The sequence below is a fragment of the Pseudopipra pipra genome, chromosome 4 (genome assembly GCF_036250125.1).
Source record: "Pseudopipra pipra isolate bDixPip1 chromosome 4, bDixPip1.hap1, whole genome shotgun sequence".
Lineage (NCBI taxonomy): Eukaryota > Metazoa > Chordata > Aves > Passeriformes > Pipridae > Pseudopipra > Pseudopipra pipra.
Window position 1 is genome coordinate 62,450,275 of NC_087552.1, and position 19,991 is coordinate 62,470,265.

The 19,991-nt window shown below is 38.7% G+C and overlaps 1 protein-coding gene across 1 annotated transcript; it reads left to right on the forward strand.

The window, feature by feature from the left end:
- Window positions 1-233: 233 nt before the first annotated feature.
- WDR1 (WD repeat domain 1) lies at window positions 234-19,733 on the forward strand. Its single transcript, XM_064653230.1, has 15 exons — window positions 234-415; window positions 659-780; window positions 4,587-4,677; window positions 7,635-7,782; window positions 9,176-9,356; window positions 11,141-11,218; window positions 11,979-12,059; window positions 12,178-12,411; window positions 13,230-13,317; window positions 14,227-14,383; window positions 15,017-15,104; window positions 15,993-16,103; window positions 16,574-16,747; window positions 17,890-18,034; window positions 18,336-19,733. The coding sequence occupies exons 1-15, from the start codon at window positions 400-402 to the stop codon at window positions 18,443-18,445; spliced, it is 1,824 nt and encodes a 607-aa protein (XP_064509300.1). The 5' UTR covers window positions 234-399; the 3' UTR covers window positions 18,446-19,733.
- The last annotated feature ends 258 nt before the right edge of the window (window positions 19,734-19,991 follow it).

The window sequence follows — 19,991 nt, forward strand, 5'->3', positions numbered from 1 at the left end:
CGCTGCCAGGCCGGGCATTTTGCCGCCGTGTGGCGCCCGCCCGGCCCCGGCCCCGGCCCGCCCTGCGCGCGGGTCCCCCGCGGGGCGGGGCCGCCTCCGAGGCCGCCCCAGCGCGGCCCCGCCGGGCCCGGCCGAGCCCACGGCATTTCCGGGGGAGGGCGCGCGGCGCGGGGCTGGCGGGGAGCGGCGCGGCGCGAGCAGAGTTGACTATATATGGTCAAAGGCAGGGGAGAGCGGCGCGCGGCGCGGGCGCTTCCTGGTTGTGCCGGCGGCGCCGAGCGGGGCTGAGCGGCCGCACCCGCACAGGCCGGTCCCGTCCGGTCCTGCCCGCGCCCGCCGCCCGACCCTGCCCCTGCCCTTACCCGGCCCTCCCGCCGCCGCCCGGACAAGCGCTCGAAGATGCCGTACGAGATCAGTAAGCTGGCAGGGGCGCCGGTGCCGGGAGGGGATGGGGATGCGGATGCGGGTGGGGAGCGCCCGGCGGCCCCGCAGGATGGCGCGGAGCTGGCGGCGCCTCGCTGACAGCAACAAGTGACGGCGGCTGCCGGCAGGGCAGGGCGTGTGCTGGTAACGGGGAGCACCTTTCCCTTTTCATTTATTTATTTTATTTTATTTTCCTTTTATCTCCCTTTCTCCCCCCCTTTTTTTTTTCTCGTAGAAAAAGTGTTCGCCAGCCTCCCGCAGGTTGAACGAGGCGTTTCCAAAATTATCGGAGGTGATCCTAAGGGCAACAATTTTCTCTATACCAATGGAAAATGTGTCGTCATCAGAAACATTGATGTAATGTATCCTGATTTATTCTGCTTCCTAGTGTAAGGCTTTCCTTAAGTTTCATTTTGCCTCGATGCCCCTCCTTTAGCAGCCTGTGCTTCATTCTCTCTGGGTGGTTTCAATCGAGGTCACAGATCTGTGATCAGCAGCAGGGGAATAAGCAGCGTGCATGACTCAGGCGTAAAACCATGGGCAGCGGCTGTAAAAACCTGTAGAAAATCTCAGTAAAATGCACAGTTCTCTCCCTCTTTGCATAGGACTTAAAAATGAGAGACTAGTCTATTCTGGTTGGCCCTGTTTATCTTCTTAGGTATCACTATTATGAAGTTCAGTGCTGTGTTTGCCTAATAAATGAACTCTTCCCTCTTTGCCGTTTTGGGCCTTTAGCCTGTAAGAGAAGCATGTAAATACTTGCAAACCCGTGTCTTTAAACGCGTTAGTCCTTTAGCTTCTTTCGCCCACCACCCCAGCCCCGAACTCCGGCAATCAAAACAGTTGTCAGTTGTTGGACTCCATGACAAGCTGAGTGTGAGTTCCCAGCCCTGGCCACAGGGAATTTTACTCATCGATTAAATATTGGAATGCCCCAGTTAATGTTTTCAGTAGTGTGGAGGTTTGGGTGTTTTTTTTTCTTCTCTGGTGGCATCCCTATGAGAAGTATGGAGGAAGCATTACGTGTCGAGGCTGTTGTCTTGCTACTGGTTTTTAAAAAATACAGTTCTCCAAAGTGATTGCTTGTTCTTTAGATAATCAAATTCTTCCCTAGATTTACTTTCCTACTGCAGATTTGGCCTGCAGTGGGGAGAGCTGCAGGGGGAGGGGCAGGACATACCTCTCTGGAATTTTTAGGTCTCCACAACAATGGATTTGTTTATGGCTGCTTCTGTAAATCACCTTTGTAAACTGAGCTGATTCCCTGTTTTATCTCATCACCCCCCACTATATTCAGACACTTCTTCATTGTCATGCCATAATAGAGAAGTGCTGCTAATAACTTAATTCCTTGCAGATTTCTTGTTTGCTATCAATTTAAATTCATCCACTTAAAACCAAAACTAAGCTCATGCTCTGGTTTCAGTGTCTCAGTATAATGTTCTTGTAATAGTGTTTTGCTCTTGGTATCAAGAAAAGTTCGAGTTTCTGAAACCAGAAGCCTCAGTTAAACACTGTAATGGCACACAGTGTGATGAGAGAAGAGAGAAAAGCCACTCTGCTTACGTTACAGTTTCTGCCCAAGTCATGCATGCTGACCTCCTCCCTTGCAGTGTCATTAATGCTCTTCTGAATTTTTTTTTTTAACCTCTTTGGAGGTTAAATTGAAAGAAAGCAATTTGCTTTTCCTGAAACAGCTCACTGAAGATTTGCCCAATGCAAATGTGAGTCCCAGTATGAGCCAGGGGTGTAGGGCACGGGGCATGACCTTAGTATAGGAGAGGTGGGATTGTGGGAGTTCAAATGTAGACTGTTAAGGTTCTCGAGGGAAGTTGAGGATGGAAGTCGTGAATCTCTGTTTTATGGTACAATTCATGCTGATATACAGACTTGCCTAACTGGCAAAGGGAGTCTACTACTGTTAATAATTGACATGTATCACTACTATAACACATTTTGTAGTCACAAAAACTGATCAAACCCTGTACTATGGCTTATGTGTTGGAGAATGTTGCAATTTGTAACCTGACATGCATGTCCACTCTTAGTTAAGAGCCATGCCTTCTATACTGTATGTTATAATAGTTTGCAACAACCAAATGAAATGCTGGAAAGTCTGTGCAATCCCTCTGTGAACAGTTCTCCAATGGGATGGTCATGCTCTAATTAAAAAAACAGGTCATCAAAATGCAGTGATCACCTTTCTCTCTTAAGTCTAAAGCTATCTAGCATTAGCTAGTCAGTGGTGATGAATATAGGATTCAGGGTTAATGCCTGATCTTTGAACATGATTTAGAGACTTCCTTTAACAAGTAGTTCTGGAGCAACACTGGAAAAGCACTGTGAGAAAGACTAGTGATATTTGTAAGGTTTCATACGTCATTAATATTTTATTGTCTTCACGGGTCTAAGACTTCTTTGAAGCTTGGAACTTAAACTGCTCACTTTCATATGTGGCTCTGGTTTCAGTGTTCGAAATAAGGCACATAAGCTCACTCTGCTTGTTGAATCTAGTATTAGGTACTGCATTTGTCCCAGCTCACATTATAATCTTCTCCTAAAATATATTTTTTAAAGTGTTCTTTGCGGGGTGGGCTTGATACGAAAGACATACAAGTTAGAAAACTGACTTTACAAAGAGAAATAATGTTAGAAATAAAGAACATATGATTTGACAGCTCTAATTTATTACCTGGTTTCTGGAATCTATACCATACCTTAAATTTGGGACTCTTATCTTTCGTTTAACTCTTTAAGTCAGTCTCAGCTTAGTTTTCTGGACTCTTGAAGATTCTTGCTGTAAAATATCAGCTATTTATAACAAAACATGGAGGGTTTTGAGCTCCCTGAACATGTAGGTAATGCAGCTATAGAGTAGGAAAAACATTATCTTGTCTTGGTTAAATAAAATCCAGTTGGACACAAAATGGAGAGGGATGTGCCTGCTGTAAATGCAGATGGTTGTGACTTAAGTAGGGCTGTAATGCACTCAAGCAATGTATAAAAACAGGAATGAAAAAGAGCTACTTCTTGCATGAGCAAGCTGTATTCTGTCTCCTGAGATGTAACTAGTGCAACGGCAAGAACTTGGTTTGTGAGCAGGAGACTGCTTTCTAACACAGAGCGAGTGTTTTAGTTTTTCCTGATTGGATGACTGAGTCATGCCATAACATCAGGTGGTTTTCTGGTTCAACTGAATAAATCTGTATTAATTATAGCAGTTAAAGTGGAATTTTGTTTTGACCATATGAGTCAAGTTTCTGAAGCTAGAGCATACCTGTTGGGAAAAAACATTTCTGAAGAGTAGTATATTACTGTCGTGGCACTACATTTAGGAGGGATGCAGAATGGCTTTTTATACAGTTAATTTGAAAACAGTTTTTGCCTTAATGTCATCCTTGTTTTGATTTGTGTGGCACCCCTGTCATGTAACACTACTGATCTGCTGACACACTGAGTCAGTTTTATTGTCCACTGTGAAGCATCTGAAAATATGGTTAAGACCGAAGAGATAAAATTATGATGGAGTGCAATGAATTCCTTTCCGAATTCCTGTACAGCTCTAGATACAAGGGAGAATGCCTTTTCCTGTGCTGGTCTGCTGGCTTTATAAGCAGATTGCAATCAGCAGGAAAGAGCAAGCCTGATACACTTCATTGGTCACTAAATGATTTTGAGTACATGGTGATGATTAACAGCCATGTATTATGGTTAACTATATGCTTAACTTTCATGCTTGACTACAGTAGAACTTTGGATGTGTGCTGCAAAGCACAGTTCATGTTTAGTATTCTGCTTGGGTAACTGCTTTATCCCTGGGCCAGCCCCAGAAAAGAGCCTGACACTTGGCCTTTTATTTTTGGAGAGTGTTTGTCAGGTATTGGAGAGGAAAGGGTCCCAGCATTTTGGGCTGTTAAGAGGAAATCCTTTAATTGTGTCAGTTGTTAGAAATTATTGTGTTGTTTCAGTGGTACTGGAGAGGAATATTCTGCAATGTGTACTGCACTTCTCAGTTTTAGACAATTGCTCAATTTAAGCTGGAAGGGTGTGAGAGAAGGAGCGTGAGGAGAAATTCTGAACTTTATCTTTGAATTTCTGATTTTATTCCTTTGAAAATGAGAAAATACAACTCTGTAACTTTTTCTCTCCCCTCTTTAAAACAGAATCCTGCAATTGCTGACATCTACACTGAGCATGCCCACCAGGTTGTAGTGGCCAAGTATGCTCCCAGTGGATTCTACATAGCATCTGGAGGTAAAGTATCAGTGTGTGTGCTGCATGAAATGTGTGGACAGAGATATTAAAGTTACTGGCAAAATAGTAGTAACACTTTGCATGTGTGTATGGAATATGCAGAGTCAATGTGACATGCTTCAGTGGAATTTTATATACATGCCTGAAGGAGGAACGATTCCTGTAGTTGTTCCTCTAACCTCTTTCTCAGGCAGTGAATTTAGTGACATTCTTGGTCTTTTTAGAATTTATTATTTAAATAAAAAAAGAACCTGGAAATGAACTCCAATTACTTAGCGTGATGAAGACTTGTGTAAATGAAGCAGAGTGAAAAGTTATTTCTGAAATGCTATTGTTTCTGTTTGTTAACAAACTTTGATACTTATCGACCAGGGGAGGGATTCTAAAAGAGTGTATACTTCTTTCTTCCTGACCAAACTTGGCAAGACTTACAACTTTTGTTACCTTTGTAACCTGAACTAAAAAATATTTCTTTGGTAAGTTAGTAGGGAAACAGGCTAATTCTCAGTTTCCATATAACGCATGTGAATCAATAGTCTGAGAATGGGCAAAATGAATTTCTACAGTATGAATTTCCTGTATTGTTAGCAGAAATGACTACAATTTTTGACTTCCAAAGAACTAAACAAACCCTTTTTAATAGAAGTTTGCTTCATACAATTAATATTTTTTTCAGGAGGACTGATGTACAGTTGAAGAATATTGATAAATACAATACTATAATTTGCATTTTTAAAAAATATCTGCAGCTAATGTATGGATTTTTTTAAAAACGGCTTGTCTTTGTCAATTAGAAACGCTTCAGAAGCAAGTAATATGCCCAAATACAGAAATATTTAAGTAATATATCTGAAAATAAAACATTCTGAATATGAGCTCCTTAGAAAGGGAGCCCACATTCCTGCAAAGGTCCTAGTAGAATGGGAGTTTCTCTGTAAGCAATTTCAAGGGAACAATATTTTTTAAGTGTAAAACATTCTGTCCTTATTGGCTTCCTTCATATCAGAAAGCTATATTAGAATAGGTATCTTTTGAGTATTGAGGAACCTTTAAGAACACTGATAGCACAGCTTTTTTTGCCTTTTTTTTTTTTTCTTTTTCGCACATTCTTGTCTGAAAGAAACCACAGCCAGGATTTTCTTGGCTCAGTCTTGTGTGTGGACCATGTGTCAAATTGAAAACCTTCTTAAAATCCAGTTTGCATTCTGTGTTCTACAGACTTGGTGTTCTAGGTTTGTGCGGTACTTAATCCTCAAATATTAAGGATTAGACAAATTTGAGGATTATTTGTCCTCAAATTAGACAAATAACTGTCTAATTTGTTCTTGTAGTCCTTGTAGATTTCCAGTCCTCTGTAAAAGAACAGTAATATATACATAGCCTGATCTGTGATGGGGGGAGTATTTGGTTGACTTTTTTCAGATTTTTTCTCATACCCAATTAAAGGAGTTTAGGTTGCAATGTTTCCCTTAAAAAGTGTCTTCTGTGTGTCATTTATAAATAGTTTTGTGATACTGCTGAGCATGAGGTCTGAAGATAGTACCAGGCTGTTTAAGCTGTTTCTAAGTATAACATGTAAGATTCATTTCTCTATCTATAAATCTGCATTAGCCATGCAGCCTGCATTAATACTTCATGTACTTCATGAGACAGACCTTTGGCAGTATGCTTTTGGCTTTTATGGTAATTTCTCTTACTGCAGTCATAGCAGATGTAGTAATGGGAGATACCGCAGAGTTAAAGCTCTACGTGTCCTATCTATTAATAGATGGAGAAAACAATTAGATTTTGAAGTCCACCTTAAAATTCTGCTTCAATGACAAATTCTCTGTGTAAAAAAGGAGGATTCTGCCTCTGTCCTTTTAGCAGAAGTGAAGAAAATGAGTCTATGATCAGGTCTTAAAGATGCAGGGTTGCTGTATGTTTAAATTGAACTGTAAAGATGCACCAGTAAATGGTGAACAGAACTCAAACATTCTGCTGAGGTGAAAGACGCATATTTTAGCACATGGTTTATTCTAAAACAGTGACTTTTATGATGGGTACAATACACACAGACTTTGCTGTGTGGGTTTCATTAGAGATGTGTAAGTTTGTCTGTGTATAGAACAATTCCTCTGGTTACAATGCTGCACCACAGTAATTGCCCTGAATAGAATTAAGCTCTAGGGTTGTGCAATACTGAGGGGAAGCAGTGACACAGAAGCTTTCATTATCTTAAGTCTTACATTGTTACTGCTTGTTCTGTGTTTGCTGCTTTTGACATTTACTGTTTCTGGGTAATCTGTTGTGTAGTATTCCAGATAGTGCAGGTATCCACACTCAACATGAGTGTGTATGTTCATGCTTCTGCATAGAAAGAGTATGCTGATAAGCATGCATGAATTGAGTTCTGTGGACAGAAGTCTTTGTACATCTACATATGCCTGGTATTTGTACGCAGAACAGGTTTCCTTTGAAGGTACAAAAAGCCTGAGGTACAAATTGTAGTGCATCAGCCACTGTTTACAGGACTGCCCTCCTTTTATAGACATAGGGTGGCTTACTTCCCAATGAAGGGTCTGGGAGCTGTCTTGTAGCTGCTGGGCAGGGGGGCTGGTTTGGTTTGTTCTTTGTGTAACACAGCTACTTAACACATATCAACTGATAACGTTAGAGTTCTTACCCTGTTAATGTGCAGACTTTTCATGTGTCTGTTTGCAAATGTTGTCTCCCTATGTTGTATTTGGTGCTGCATGTCTTGAACCATAGTATCTGGTTATAAACATAATTTGGTGAAATGTATATTGTCTTCAGCATTCCTAAACAAAGTGATTTATAGTAGTTGTAATAGGGTAAGATAGTAGGTCCCTAGTACAAGTGTTCAGTGTAGCTGAAAATCTGTATCCTGGCAGATAGCTGAGTCATGTGACTGAGTCATGCTGGAACAATAGTTATGTTCTATTTTATTATGGCAGATGTCTCAGGAAAGCTGAGAATCTGGGATACTACACAGAAGGAACACCTACTAAAGTATGAGTATCAGCCGTTTGCAGGAAAAATAAAGGACCTTGCCTGGACTGAAGACAGCAAGAGAATTGCTGTGGTTGGAGAAGGAAGGGAAAAGTGAGTAATTCTTTTGTGTTTGTATGTTTGTCTATATATAGATACATACATTTACTGTAAAGCTCTGCATCCTAACAAAGCAAGTTCTTGGCAGAAAGTTTTTAATTCTTCAAGGGAGGAAAATCATTGTTTCTTCCCTGTTTAGACTTAAAGTTGCGCTGTTCTGCAACAAAATTCTCTATGCAGTGTTTGACAGCTATAAATTAGTTGGAAAGTTCTGTTCTCTTACAGTTGCTCAGTTTAAAAATTATATGTGTTTGTTTATTTCTTAGAGGTGGATATTATTTTCAAGGATAGCTGTTTGATGGATTTTTTTGACTAATTCTGATTGAGTAGGAAGGGAGAAACACAACATAATTCTCCCTCTTCTTTCACTTATTCTAGTGATGGTCTTATGCAACTGATTGAATAAGAGTTTTCTCCCTTGGCAACATGTCTGTATTTTTAGGCCCTTAGTATGGTAATTAAATGAAATCACAAGCACTTGTCCTTTACCTGACTAAATGAGGTGCCCATTCAGGTTTGTGTCCTTCCTTTAAAGTTCAAAGACTGTAAGAACTTCAAGGCAGAGACCAGACCAGGTAGTCTTATGCATAAAGGGCTGAAAAGCATTGTATGGTCCTGTTCCTTGACCCTCTGCACCATTTTTTAATAATTATCTTGTACTGTGTCCTGATACTTGAGAGAGATTCTTTGTACTTCATTGCTCACTACAGCTCCATCTGCCCCTGGGTAGATACAATTTAAGTTCGCTCTCCTGCCTCAAACTTTCAGCCAGCTTCCTGTTACATGGATGTATTTTCAGTCTAAAATATTGCTGAAGTAATTCTATGGAAGGCCTTTTCAACAGCAATGCTCTGTTTAATGCCATTGTTCTGACTGTACTGATTGATTTTTTTTTTTTTCCTTAAAGTCATTTAAAGTAAGATCTGACAAAAATGCTGTTAAAACTCTTCTTACTTAAACTTTTAAGTAATAATATTTGTAAAAATGATGGTACCCAATCTAGGCTAAATAGGAATATAATGATGAAATCAGATCTGCTATCCAGCTTTCTGTATTCTGTGTAGTGACTAGGCAGACTTACTGCTTTCTTTTATAAACCGATAGTGTTATTGAAGAATGTGTGTCAGATCTCTGGATTTTAGAAGCTTTATACACCAAACTACCTTGTTTTTCCACTTCAGCAGACGTCTCCTATTGAAGATTAGATTGTCTCACCAGCAAGATCTCAAATAGCCCTCGGGGAACTATGATGCGCTTGCATGAGATTAACGAGATGACCTAATTTCTTTTCTTTGAGCACACTCAAATCTGCTGTTTGCAGATGTTGGAGGAGTTAATCTACGTGTGACTTTTATGAATTGTAGTTATTGTGTGCTTTCCTAACTAGATTCGGAGCAGTGTTCCTGTGGGATAGTGGCTCTTCTGTTGGTGAGATTACTGGGCACAACAAAGTGATCAATAGTGTGGACATTAAGCAAACGAGACCGTATCGTCTGGCAACTGGCAGTGATGACAACTGTGCTGCTTTCTTTGAGGGACCGCCATTCAAGTTCAAGTTTACACTAAGTGTGAGTTTACGTGTGGCTCTGTTAAACTGTGTGGCAGGTTGACTTAAAGCTTTCCAACAAGCTTGCAGTTCTTGTCACAACTAGCTGTTAGAACAAAAATTCTTAGTTCCCCATTTTGAGGCACAGCTGGTGTCAAGTGGCTTTCTTAAACCAAAGGCTCGTCTCAGGCCAAGAAAACTGAAATAAATGATTGGTTAAAAAGAAAACCTGAAGCACTTTTTCCAGGTTTGTTTTTTTGGGGGGCTCGTAAGTTATGGAAGGGGATGAACTAGAATGTTTTATTGGCCCTATTGATGCTGTCTGAGCTCTGCTTCCCAGTGCAGATGTGTAGAATTTCTTAACACTTTCCAAGGTGCTTGATTCAATAAATGTGGTGATTTTAATGGAACTTTCCAATCTGCTTAAGAGTGCTCAAATCTGAAATCCCAGGGCTGCTTAGAAAGGGTGAGCGTAGATGTTTGAAAGCATAACTTTATTTCCACAACGTGGAACAGGTGTGTAACTTGTGTGGTCAGTTTTGTGTTTCTACATTCCTTTTAACTCTGTTTCTTATTGTACTAGTTACAATCTCTTACATAAATGAAACAAAGCCTGGAACTACCACAGTTAAGGCATTCATTGTTGCTTGAGGCCAAAGAAAATAAAAAGCCACAAGCTTCTGCAGCTGTTTCTGATGTCAGGAGACATGTCTCTTGCCTCAAAAAAACTATTGCAAAGATACTGGATGTTATTGCAGTAGTAAATTCAAAATGTTTAGTTTGTATTTTATTTTTAAAAACAGAGTAGTAGGCCTCTTATTTTCTTACATATGAACCTTAAGTAGTCTTCATACCCTGACTTTAGTAAGAATTCCATTCCAGTTCTAGAAAAGGAATTGTTTTGAGCTCTGCAATCCAGTGAAATGATGTAGTTGCCTAATATATTTCTGAACTTAAGTTGATACTTCCATTTTGCTAAGCTGGTTCTTTTGGAACTCTGAAGTCTGAATTGCTTACCAGTGTTCCTTAGACTGGTATATGATGCAGTCTTGCTTTTAAAGTAATATTTGACTTGATATATGGGATTCTGGTATGGGCTGTTATATGATTTATATTAGAGCTTGTAGTATCATTAGGGGGTAAAAAAAAGTATAGTTAAAGAAAGTAGGTTAGAACTTGCCTTTCATAATACTAAAAATAGTCTCTCAAATCTCTCTTCATGGGAGCTTTGGCCTCATTGTGGTGCTTCCCTATTTAACACTTGTTTTCTAGTTTGCATGGTTTGAATATTCTCCTACTTGTAAATAGTCTATTTGGGAAGCGTGCATCAGTCTTGCCTCATTACTTCACAGAACTATCACTAATGCAGTCTCCCAGAAATGGAAATCCAGTAAAATAGCAATTTCTTCCTTGTGCTTGTATTTTTTTACAATAAGAAGGATAAAGTAGTTTTCTGTGTATAAAACTTACTGTGCAATGAAGTAAGAGTTGAAATCTAGAGAACCTTGCAGAAGAATTCAGTGACTAGAGGGGCAGAATCTTGTGTTTGCATGTAGGCTGCAGCTGAGAGGTTTTTCCTACTTATCTCAGAAACTGGGTCCTCATTCTCCTGCTGTGTGCTAAGTTGTTTGAACTACATCAGTTTTGATGTCAGAGTTTCTTCTGTGGACTGTTCATGATCCCCATGATCCTCTTCAGATAAGGGCTAGACTTCCTTCTAGAGCAGGGGTCTCCTATACAGCTAATTTATGGTTCGCGTATAAGAGAAATTCATTTTTACTTTTTTCTTTTTACTTTTTTCTGCAGGACCATACACGGTTTGTGAACTGTGTGAGGTTTTCTCCTGATGGGAACAGATTTGCTACAGCTAGTGCAGATGGCCAGGTAAAAAACAAGGACTCTTTGTAGTGATTTTAGTATGAGAAGATTTTTCTGTGCATTTGAGAATAGGATTATTACTATTATTATTGTAAAATCCATGTTGCTTCTTTTTTCATGCCAAGAAATGACTGGTTTAAACTTTTAACTACTCTCCTATAAATCTGTAATAGCTAATGTCAACCAGATCATTCTTACTCAGCTTTTTTCCCCATTCCATCTGCCTAGCATGTTCTCTTATTTTGGCAGGAACATGTTAGATTTTTGGAATATATATGTCTTTGTTATGATCCTGAGAAGTCTAGCTGGAATAGTCAACTAACTCACAGATAGCGACCCAGCTCCATGTGTATTCCCTACTGATAAGGCCGGGTTTGACAATTACACTGTTGCCATAGGTAGCTCTTCCTTCTGAAGAAGGCAGATACCCATGACAGCAGTGCTAAGTAGCTGCCGTCACAACAGGAGTCAAAAATGTAACATATTGCAGAATTTCAAATGTCAGGATCCAATGTACAGAGGACTTAGTGTGATTATTTACAGTTTTCAACTCAGTCATTTAGTCTTAATTATTAAATGCAGGATAGCTTGTGCCTCTCCTTAAAAAAGAGTCTAATGTATCAAACACTATCTAGTGTTTGATAAACCTACAGGCTTGCCACATAATGAGTGATCTGTGCAGTGCAAGTAACAGTGTATTAGTTCTTGAGTTTTTTTCTATTACTGCTTTTCCCTTTAAGTTGTATGTCTGTGTGATCTCTTTAAGATTTTTGTCTATGATGGGAAGACTGGAGAAAAAGTGTGTGCACTTGGTGGAGGCAAAGCACATGATGGAGGTATTTATGCCGTAAGTATCACTTCATTTGTGTAAATGATCCGTAATGTTTCATTACCCAGTTCATGGACTGTGAAGTCTTGCAATAATAAATGCATTTACTCTCTTGTGCTGACATTTGTTTTTACAGATTAGTTGGAGCCCTGACAGTAGTCAGTTGCTTTCTGCTTCTGGAGATAAAACTGCTAAAATCTGGGATGTTGGTGCTAACTCTATTGTAAATACTTTTAACATGGGATCAAACGTGTTGGATCAGCAGCTGGGTTGCTTGTGGCAGAAAGACCATTTACTGACTGTCTCCTTGTCTGGCTATATCAATTATTTGGACAAGAACAATCCAAATAAGCCTTTACGTGTCATAAAGGTAGGTTAAAGTTCTGTTGTTGCACCAGTTCCTGCAATAAATGACTCAGTTGAAGTGATTTTGATGGAATAATAGCTATTGAAAAATAGTTTTGTTAAATTAGCATTGCCAAACAAGCTATTTGTGACTGATTCTTAGAAGTCACATGAATCAAGAAGTTAAAATGTTACATGTGTGAGAGTGTGCTTTGTACAAATACACAGACTGATTTTTTTTTTGTTGTTTTAATTAATGTTATCATCTTTCGTTGCAGCTTTTAAGCATTCTTGAGATGAAAAAGAAATACAGCATAGATAGAAAACTACCAGTGATGTCTCATTCTGCCAGAACTAGTGTATTGTGAACAAGGTGACTAGGGTTACTGTGCAATTGAACTTTAATTTTAGGATTTAGAGTTTGGTGACACAACACTCTCATGGGAACTTACATTTTTACATGAACTAGAAACAGATGTCCCAGATTTTTTGCCATTGCTGCTATAATTCTGGCAATTGGTGTGGGTACATGACCATATTTAGTCCCCTTCCCTGAATCATAAAGTGCCTGAAAAGCAGTGATGAAAAGACCATGAAAGTATTTTAGCCCATCAGGCTAATAAGGATATTCATAGTGCTTATGGCTTCTCTTCAAGGACATAGAAATAGCAGTGCTGTAACAGTTAAATGACTGCACTGTTAAATAGTGATCTGTATTTTGGGTGACTTCTAATGCTTGTCAAATATTTATTTTCTGAATAACCTATAATTCTTTTCAAATAGGTGTTTGCATGTGTTAAGATAAAAATTGCTTGTCAATGATTATTTGTGTCCCATCCACAGGGTCATAGTAAATCAATTCAGTGTCTTACGGTGCACAAAAATGGTGGAAAGTCCTATATTTACTCTGGAAGTAACGATGGTCATATTAATATCCTTTGATAAAAATATTTGTTCTAGCCTTATAGTCCGAGAGAGCTCATGAGGAGGGGGGATAAAAAAAGCTTTGCCAAAGAAATTTAGCATTTATTGGACACAAGTGAATATTTTATGTCTAAAGAAATTTATTTTGCTTTCCCCTAACACCTATTTTACTGCTTGCCTTCATGCTTTTCTGCTAAGTGTAAACCAGCTCTTAATTTTTAGTTTTCACTTCTTTGTGGTATGTAGCTTGTTAGTGTGAGGGAGCAAATAAATAAGTTAACTTCTTGTAACATCAAGAAACAGCGATACATATTTGCATGTATGGCAGAATATGTTGAAAGTTATATTTCCAGCATTCTAAAGCTTAAAACCATGGTCTTTTCTCCTGCCTGTTGTGATATGTTACAATGGTGCCATGTTGGCATAAACTGTTATAAATGTAGGACTTGTTTCTTTACAGCCCTGTAGTACAGGGTTAGTAGTTCAAACTGATGTTAACATACAACATCAGGGAAAACCAGTGTTGCAGGACTTCAAACTATAATTTTTAAAAAGTATTTTCTATTCTCATACTTAAAATCTAATTGTTCCACTTTTTACTACTGTTTGTGGTAGGTCATTTAGCTCAGTATAGAACATCAGAAGTTCATTTAATAAATATTTTGAGGGTACGAGGTTGTTCAAACCCTGGTACAGGTTGCCCATGGAGCTTGTAGAGTCTTCATCCCTAGAGATACTGAAAACTTTGCAGAATGTGCAGCCTGTTGTAGCTGACATTGATCTGAGCAGCAGGCTGGACTAAGCAATCTCAAGAGCTCCCTTCTAACCTTAGCTATTCTGTCAATTATTTAACTTATCATGATGTGGTATCTGACTGCACCGGTATCTTCAAATGTTCCTTAATTCTGTTATGCACATTATTGGGATTCTGAAACTGGAGAGAACGATGGCTTTTCTGGGAAAGGCCATACCAACCAGGTTTCTAGGATGGCAGTGGATGAAATGGATCAGCTGGTCACCTGCAGTATGGATGACACTGTGCGCTATACCAACCTTAGCAAGAGGGACTACAGGTTAGTTAAAATGTTGCCTTTTGTTGTAGTATAATTATTTTACAGCAAGAGTTGTTGATTTATGTGTTTAAAAAAATAATACTGCAGTTTATTTAGGTTTTATGTTACCATGGAAACTGTAGAAATGATTGCTGTACCACCCTTGCTTTTTTTCTATGACAACAGGAATTGCATCCCAGGCTTTTCAATTTGTCTTATCCCTTCCACGGGTTAGATAGAGATCTGCTTTGTATCAGGTGACTTAGTTGGGTGGGGGACTGTAGGAAAGGTGTCCACTTTGTGTTTCATCAATACCCAAGGATACTGATAATAAATGTAGTTAGAAGGAGTGGGACACGGCTGTTTCTTCATGGAAACCAGAACTGAAGCAAAAAAACTTTTAAGAATCCTATTAAGATTACCTAGTTAGTTAAAAAATTCTAGTGTAATAACATTTCATTTCAAAGGTATGCTTCCTCATCAAGATAGTCAAGCTTTAAAAACTAAACAATAGGAAACCTTGCAGATTCTTAATTAAAAATAATTTATGCATGTGTTTGATTATTAGTGGGTGATTATTTAAATAGGTGATTTAAAATAATTTTTTTCTGCTTTGTGCTTCCCGCTTCTCTGCTTTGCCATGCCCTCCTTCAGTGGCCAGGATGCTGTGAAAATGGACGTTCAACCAAAATGTTTAGCTGTGGGTCCTGGTGGTTACACTGTAGTTCTATGCATTGGACAAGTAAGTATTAACTTGTGGATTATCAACACAATTGCTGTGTTAGTAATGCTGTGTATGGTAACATGGTGGTTTCTGACAAGTCTATTTAGTGTGGGATTGCCTTGCACATCTACATGATTTCCTAGTAAGAGCTACATGGAACATAATTGAGCAGGATACTTGATAGCCTTGCCTCTTTGTGTCCTGTACCAGTTTCACGCTTACCTATAGATTTAAATTTCACTTTGTCCCTCGTGTGGATGCTGTATTTGTTGTCAATACAGCTTTGTGCTGTAAGGCTTACACCAGTCAGAATCATGCTCTTGCCAGATTTGTCAAGTGACATGACTTTGGGGAAAGGATGTCATTCTCCTGCATTTTATTTTTTTTGCAACTGATCAGTTAACTAATGCTGTTGTAGCTTGCTTGCCACTAGTATTCAGATCATGCAAAACCAGAAAGATTGCACCAGGGCTTTCTTGTATCAAAGCATGATTACCTTCTTATGATTTATGCCTTCTGTATGGATTCTGGTTACATGCTTGGGGTATTTGATAGTGTTGTCTAAACCTCTTTTCCTTGAGAGTTATAATTCCAGTTGTCCATAGTCTAGAACTGGATAGGAAATAGCCTTTAAAATTTAACATTGAGGTATTAACTTGCTACTGATTTGGTCCTGCCTCCCTTCCTTTACAGTGAACCACGAAGGGAGTAAGCATTGCTAAAAAGTACTGTTTTGTACTTGTTTATTTCACCAAATGACTTTCAAACCAAATGAGGCAAAGCTGAAGGCTGTGAAGAATGCCCTGCACTACCTAATTTAGAGCCCAAGTACTCCAGTACAGCAGTCATAGGTTTTGTATTAGGTAGTTTGAAGAAGGGTCTTAGTTTCTGGTTTTCTATTTGCAGATTGTCTTGATGAAAGATAAGAAAAAATGTTTTGCAATTGATGACCTTGGCTATGAACCAGAAGCTGTAGCCATTCACCCCTCAGGAGGTACAGCAGCAGTGGGAGGAGCGGTAAGGTTGCACTTTCTAAAACTGTACTATTTTGAACACTGGAACTAGTAACAGAACCATTTAATAATAGAAGGTGTGTTGTGTTGAGAAGTAGTAGGTGGCTATTTGTAACAACAGCGGTATTGTAACGAGTAAGCTATACTTTATTCCTGGGCTTTCATTCTCCAGGTTCTGCCACAATTGTGACCTAATGTCTGTTTCACTTTTTTTTTTATCCTGTATTTACTGCTTTTAACTTGCCAAGCATACCCACTGTATGCTTGAAGTTGGCAAATTCTAGAAAACAGATCTATTTCCACACTTGATGGATTGTAGCCAGCATAAATGACATATTATTTAAACTATTTCTTGAAATATAAGCACTACCAAATAGGATTGGTGCAAAAAGTTCCATAAACTCAGTAAGCCTTCCTCTTTGTATTGTAAAATGATTTTTCTACCTTTCTTCCTTCTTCACTATTAATTTGCAGGATGGGAATGTCCATTTGTATTCAATCCAAGGAACCTCTTTGAAGAGTGATGATAAGACTTTGGAAGCTAAAGGTCCTGTTACTGACCTGGCATATTCTCACGATGGTGCCTTTCTTGCAGTCTGTGATGCAAACAAAGTTGTCACTGTCTTTAGTGTCGCTGATGGCTATGCGGTAAGAACTGATCTTTCCAGAGCTTTCTCTGCTTAAAAACAAATTGACTTACAGCTCATGTCTAAATATTTTGTGAAACACACTGTAGCTGGTGAAGCTTAATTGTAAATCACTGATACAAATATCATGCTTCTGTTTACCTGCTATTTTGGGCTAGTATTGCTTTTCACAGCAGCCTGTGTGAATCCTTTAGCTTGTAAGAATAGTTGAGGAAATGTGCAACATAGATTGGCTACTGGAAAAACACTGAAACCCATCTAATAACAAATAGATGGTTAAATGGGGAAGGAGCTGAATTTCCACTGACTATTTCCACACTGTAGTTAAATACAAAAGATTAGAGTATGCAGGTTCCTTATGTGGGTCAACTGAATCACTAGTGTGTTAGTTTGGGGTTTTTTAAAGGAATAAAGTCAACAAAATAGGTACCATGCCTGTTAGTGAATACATATGCATTGTTGTAAAATGGACAAGAATGCAGGCTCAGTTGGATAAAAATCATGCAATACAATAAAATTTAATGAATAAATAAAGCAGACTTAGCAACAAAATTCTGCTGGCTGTGCTACACAGTTCCATGGTAAGGGATAAGCAATGAAAGAGATACACTAGGGCAGGGAATCTTGCTTTATCTGTCAATCTTCTGTCTTAACCAAAAGTCCAAAAATCGGCAATTTCTACTTTTCAGCTGAGCAGTCAATGTGTATCAGCCTGTAAAGTCATTAAGCTTTGATGAAAACCACACTGAAGCAAAAATGCAGGATGGCATTCCACAAAAATATTTCATTTTCTAAGTAAAAACTGAACAAATTTTTCTTTAAAAAAAGAAAGAGATTATTTGCTTAGAGAAGCCTCTAAGGAAAGAGTCACTGCATATGCACTTAACAGGTGCAGCTTTCATAGAAAAAAAAAGTCTCAGCATTTTTTTACAAAAGGTCTGTATTTTATTGGCCTAATAAGTGTTTAAATAAATAACATAAAATGAAGCCCCCACTTGGTTTGGTTAGTGCATCCATCTGCACCTGAGATATACACTTAGGAGTCTTGCAGTATCTTGTTCTGATGCTGCATGTTGAAAGCCAGTGATTTCCTGAAATAGCTTAAACTAATGGAATAACCCTTGTTTCTCTGACTCTCAAAAGGAACATAATGTCTTTTACGGACACCATGCAAAAGTTGTTTGTATTGCTTGGTCACCGGACAATGAACACTTTGCTTCTGGAGGCATGGACATGATGGTGTATGTTTGGACTGTGAGTGATCCAGAGACCAGAGTCAAAATACCAGGTATGTTTCCTTCAAAATAGTGCTTTTGAAGTTGCTGATTGTTCTTGAAACCCAACACAGCTCCTGTTTTCTAGAGCTAATGGTAAGCAGGCTTTGAATGTTCCCCAAATAATTCAGCCTTTATGCTAATCTCTGCCTAACTACAACAGCCAGAATTTTTCTGTTACGTTGTTTTTGTAGTTACTTTTAAAATCCAGTACTAGTATTTTATGCAGCTGAAAATTACAGTTGGAATATGTGCTAGTTATCTTGTCAGTCTGACCTTCCTAATTATTTTCTGTTATTTTTCACTGCCATACAGATGCTCACAGACTACATCACGTAAGCGGCTTGGCATGGTTGGATGAACATACTCTGGTAACAACATCCCATGATGCTTCTGTTAAGGAATGGTCTATCTCCTACAATTGAAATAAGCCCCCTCTTTGGAAGGACCTAATCAGGGACTAGAACTACTGCAGTGGAACATAGCATTTCTCTTAAAGAATCTGTATTGGCCTCTGGGTCTGCTATCATATCCTCATATCTTTACAGGGTGTTCATATCTGTAATTAAATGTACTTTGAAAGCTTTAGCGAGTAACAGTTTGCACATGAAAAGCACTTAAATTATGTCTGGAGCTTAACCTTTGTGCTGAACATTCCAGAGGCAACAGCCGAGCAAGTTGGTGTGCAAGGTTCAGGCGCAAAAGATTCAAACTCAATCAGTTGTTCTTTTCTAACCAAGAAACATAAGACTGTACAGCATGAGAGTAATACTTCTCATTTTTTCTAATTACAGAACATTTCTGTACTAACGGTCATAGTAAGAGTATTTAGTTGTGGTCTGAAACCAATCAAGCTGTGTGCAGCTACTGTATATTGCTTTGCTTCTCTATACTGCACCAAACTGTTGCCTCAGATTTTCTCCTCCAGATAAGAAGATGGGGTACATGCATAATAAACTTTTTATGTATTTCATGTCAAATCTTTGTGGTTTATTTTAAGGTGGAAGTGTGGGATTTTAATGTACTTACTGTTGTGGGTATAATGTTTACAAATAATCGTTGTGGCAACTTGTTCCTCCAGAAACACAATTGTTACTTTCATGAATTAAGACTGTCTCGTCATTTCAATGTCGGAAAAGAAATCATTCTGTTACAAAGATTAAAGATTTTCTGTTTGAAGGAGGAGAAGCATGTTATTGTTTAAAAAATATGCAGTACTTCTACCACCTTTTGAGAAATACAGGAATTAAACAAAGTGAAGCGTTGTTATGAGTTGAAGTGATTTTTGAGAAGATCGTGTTTGCTCAGTAAGTTTTATGCCTTTGCATGTGCAGAACAGTTGCATGGAAGCGTTACCTCATGCAAACAAATCCTGATGTTGTGTTTAGTTCCTTTCTCACACTCCACAACACATTTAAGTGATTTGAAGCCTGCAGTCCAACAAGGGTGGAGGAGGACACTCTGATGCAAAGTAGTAGGAAGATTTGTTACCATCTCTGATGGCCAAAAAAAAGTTGTTGCTGTCTAGAACTTCGGAAAACTTAAAAAAAATTTTCTCTGCTAAGTCTCTACCACCACCACCACCTTTTCAGTTGTCTTTGGTTTTTATTAAGCTTTCCTTTCTGTATGGACTTGGGTGTTGTTTTTTTTACCAATCATATTTCTAATGACACTAATAATACAGCAAATAAAATGCTTTTGCTGCTTCTCGTATTGTGGACTATTGCTCAGTTGCTGAAATATTGCCTTTCAAAAATGAAATGTTTGTAAAACTTCTTTTAAAAAGGAAAAACGTTGGTTTCTTTTTAAGAGTGGTGATCAGATGTCTTCTGACCTGCAATCTGTTTTGGAACAGTTGACATAGATTTTTTTTTTTTTTTTTTTCCTAGGAAGCAGAATATTTTGCATCATGGTTTCTTTGTGTTTACTGTGTCTCTCCATTAGCAGTTTTGCACGTATGCTTATTAACAA